Genomic DNA, 3000 nt, shown 5'->3' on the forward strand with positions numbered 1-3000 from the left:
CTCGTACACATTTCAAGTGTCAGGGGCCAGGTGCTGAGTGGTGCAGATACAGAACATTTTCATCATTGCAGAAAGCTCTGAACAGTGCTGTTACAGACAGGGCTGGTACATCAGCAGAAGGGTTTTTATTCGCGAAACCATTGTCCGGGAATGAAACAACAACGTTCATTAAACTTGAACAAACAAAAAACCACTCTTGGTTAACGCCCGCCCCTCACAAAGACGGCGGTGCCGTTCCCCAAGCTCCTAAGACCCTCCAGCCGCGTGCCCCGCAAAAAGATGGCCGCCACCGCATCGCGTTTGAATTCTGCAGAAACGAAGCCACGCGGTCCTCAAATCCCACGTGACTTTAGCCCCGCCGAACCCTGACCACCTCCCTGTAACTCTCGCGATAATGTAGGCAGGCTCAAGGCTGGCCTTGCCTTCCCAACGTGAACTAGGGCGCCCAGCGCAATCGCGGCCTGACTTTCGCGAGACAGTGTCCGCCGCTTCCCGACCCTCGGCCCTTCATCTTGTGGGCGTCCCTGCAGTCTCCGAATCGCGGGCTGTGTTTGGGCCTCCTGTCAATCACCGTCGCGTCCGAGGCACCGCCCCAAACCGTGCTCCCGCCCCCTTTCGTCACTTCCTCTCTAGCCCCTGTGCGGTCGATAAGGAAACCCGGACGCCGCCGCGGCTTTCCTTTTTCCAGGCGGCCGGGAAGATGGCGGACATTCAGGTGCGGGCTCCGGGCCGCCGCGGAGGTGGCGGGGTCCAGTCCCGGCGTCAGGGGCGCGTCCTGGAGAGAAGGACCCGCGCCCCTGTTTGGGGTTAATGCAGGGCGGCCTCGATTTTCCAGACATTAATTCGGGCAGAGGGCGCGTGTCTGTGAATTAATCTAATTAACACCGCGTAAATACTAGGGTCTCCCCCACGTGGGGTTTAGGAGAGGCTGAAGCCTTATGAGAGGTATTTTTGGAGGCCTTGGGCCATTGGGTAAATCCAGGAAGCCGATCGTTTTGGTATTTATTTCTGAAGTCGCGTATATCATAGAGCATCCTGAGTGGGCGCCCTTGTGTCTGGGAGAATCTTTGCCAAAAGGTGTACAGGTTGTTAGAGGAATTATTGTTTCTATCTGAGTTTTAAGGAATGAATTCGGGTGATGGGAAGTGTTTTGGAGCATAAATACGGAGGTAACTCCGGTTCAGAGTTGGGTCTGAACTCAACTCTTGGTGTGACTGTTGTAGATGGTCATTATCCAGGTTTTGGAGGTTGACGTTTAGGGAGTAAACGCTGGAGAGGGTGGGATTTGGGGGTTTCTGGGGAGGTTTTCCAGGCCAGGTTGCTGGCTCCGAGAGCTTACCAGCTTGTTCTTCATCCACGTAGACTGAGCGTGCCTACCAAAAGCAGCCAACCATCTTTCAAAATAAGAAGAGGGTCCTGCTTGGAGAAACTGGCAAGGAGAAACTCCCGCGATACTACAAAAACATCGGTTTGGGCTTCAAGACGCCCAAGGAGGTAGGGGGTTGGAGAGACTCAGAAGGAAGGAGACCCCAGTGTCCTCCCACGTGGGTACACACGGAGTGGCAGTTCCCGGGGCCGTTGGGAATTGTAGTTTGTGTACCTAAGGCCACACCCCCTATTTTGTTCAGGAACTACCTGTGCCAGGCTCACTCCTTTCTCTCCCTTGTTCAGGCCATTGAGGGCACCTATATTGACAAGAAATGCCCCTTTACTGGTAACGTCTCCATCCGAGGGCGGATTCTGTCTGGTGAGTGAGGACTTCTGGGGGCTTGGGTGAGGACATCTGCATCTGGGGGACGCTTGGACTCCTGGGGGAGGGGGGCGCTGGCAGATGATGTCTTCTCACGATGGTCTTCAGATGCCCACCACGGGCACTGCTGAGAAAGCCACTTGGCACAGCTGATGTCAGAAGCAGGGTTTGGCATCCCAATTCTCAGCATGTTCTGCGCGGCCCAAGGCTCCCCTTCCCTCCCAGGGGGGGCTGACCTACCATCTGTCCCCTCCCCCCAGGTGTGGTGACCAAGATGAAGATGCAGAGGACCATTGTCATCCGCCGGGACTACCTCCATTATATCCGAAAGTACAACCGCTTTGAGAAACGCCACAAGAACATGTCCGTGCACCTGTCCCCCTGCTTCAGGTGAACATGGCGGGCCCTCGGGTTCCCAGGTGGAGAGGAGGGGGTGGTCTGCACCTGAGTCTGAGTGACCCTGGGACCTGGCCCGGGCTCACAGGGCGCTCCGGCTGCTGTGTGGGCAGGAAACTATAGGAGACGGTATGAGGAGACCGCTGGAAGCCAGCAGATGTCCTCAGGAACCCCCTGTGTGTGTCAGGTGGAGAGGGTTGATGGCGATCTTCTGCCCTGAGAGGCCCCTTGGAAGGGCTGTAGTGTTCTCTGCACGGCTTTGAGTTCAGTGCCTTGCGCGCTCTGTTCCGTAAACAGTGACTGGGGGCAGGTGGGATTGGAAGTTGGAGCTGGGATAGGGTTTGGTGGAGCTCACGCGGACAGGCCTTGGCCTCTGATGGCCCGAGTGGGGCAGCCCAGCGTGTGACACAGCCCCTGCCCACCTCCACAGGGATGTCCAGATCGGCGACATTGTCACAGTGGGCGAGTGCCGGCCCTTGAGCAAGACTGTGCGCTTCAACGTGCTCAAAGTCACAAAGGCCGCTGGCACCAAAAAGCAATTCCAGAAGTTCTGAGACTAGACGTCTGTCCACACCCCCGAAGAAAATAAAGTTATTTTCCCAGTCATGGGCCTGGCTCTGGGTATCTGCGCCTTTACCAGAGGGATTGTCCCTGGGAATTGGGGTTGATGCGAACACGGGGTTCTCGTTCATCCTCTGGACCCCCTTATGTATGGGTGGGACTGGGAGCCAAACCCTTCCTGTCTGTTCTCGTCTCTCTGGGTGAAGATATGAACCTGTGTTAAGATGTTGTTCCCTTTCTGGGCCTCCTTTCGGTCCATGTCACCTCTCGGTGTCAGAGTAAGTAAAGTCTCC

At 56.1% G+C, this 3000-nt stretch overlaps 1 protein-coding gene and 1 non-coding gene across 2 annotated transcripts; both read left to right on the forward strand.

Moving 5' to 3' along the window:
* Positions 1-557: 557 nt before the first annotated feature.
* On the forward strand, positions 558-2752 carry RPS11 (ribosomal protein S11). Its single transcript, XM_047837190.1, has 5 exons — positions 558-715; positions 1363-1494; positions 1672-1747; positions 2011-2140; positions 2577-2752. The coding sequence occupies exons 1-5, from the start codon at positions 701-703 to the stop codon at positions 2698-2700; spliced, it is 477 nt and encodes a 158-aa protein (XP_047693146.1). The 5' UTR covers positions 558-700; the 3' UTR covers positions 2701-2752.
* LOC125153823 (small nucleolar RNA SNORD35) lies at positions 1827-1912 on the forward strand. Its single transcript, XR_007147573.1, has one exon. It is a non-coding gene; the product is annotated as a small nucleolar RNA SNORD35 (small nucleolar RNA).
* Positions 2753-3000: the final 248 nt, after the last annotated feature.

The sequence above is a fragment of the Prionailurus viverrinus genome, chromosome E2, assembly GCF_022837055.1.
Source record: "Prionailurus viverrinus isolate Anna chromosome E2, UM_Priviv_1.0, whole genome shotgun sequence".
In the NCBI taxonomy this organism is placed as follows: Eukaryota; Metazoa; Chordata; class Mammalia; order Carnivora; family Felidae; genus Prionailurus; species Prionailurus viverrinus.

Excerpts from the sequence above, each read along its gene's own strand:
- RPS11 (XM_047837190.1), top strand. Across the intron at positions 1,495-1,671 it reads GCTTCAAGACGCCCAAGGAG|GCCATTGAGGGCACCTATAT; the intron begins GTAGGGGGTTGG and ends TCCCTTGTTCAG. Across the intron at positions 1,748-2,010 it reads CCGAGGGCGGATTCTGTCTG|GTGTGGTGACCAAGATGAAG; the intron begins GTGAGTGAGGAC and ends CCCTCCCCCCAG.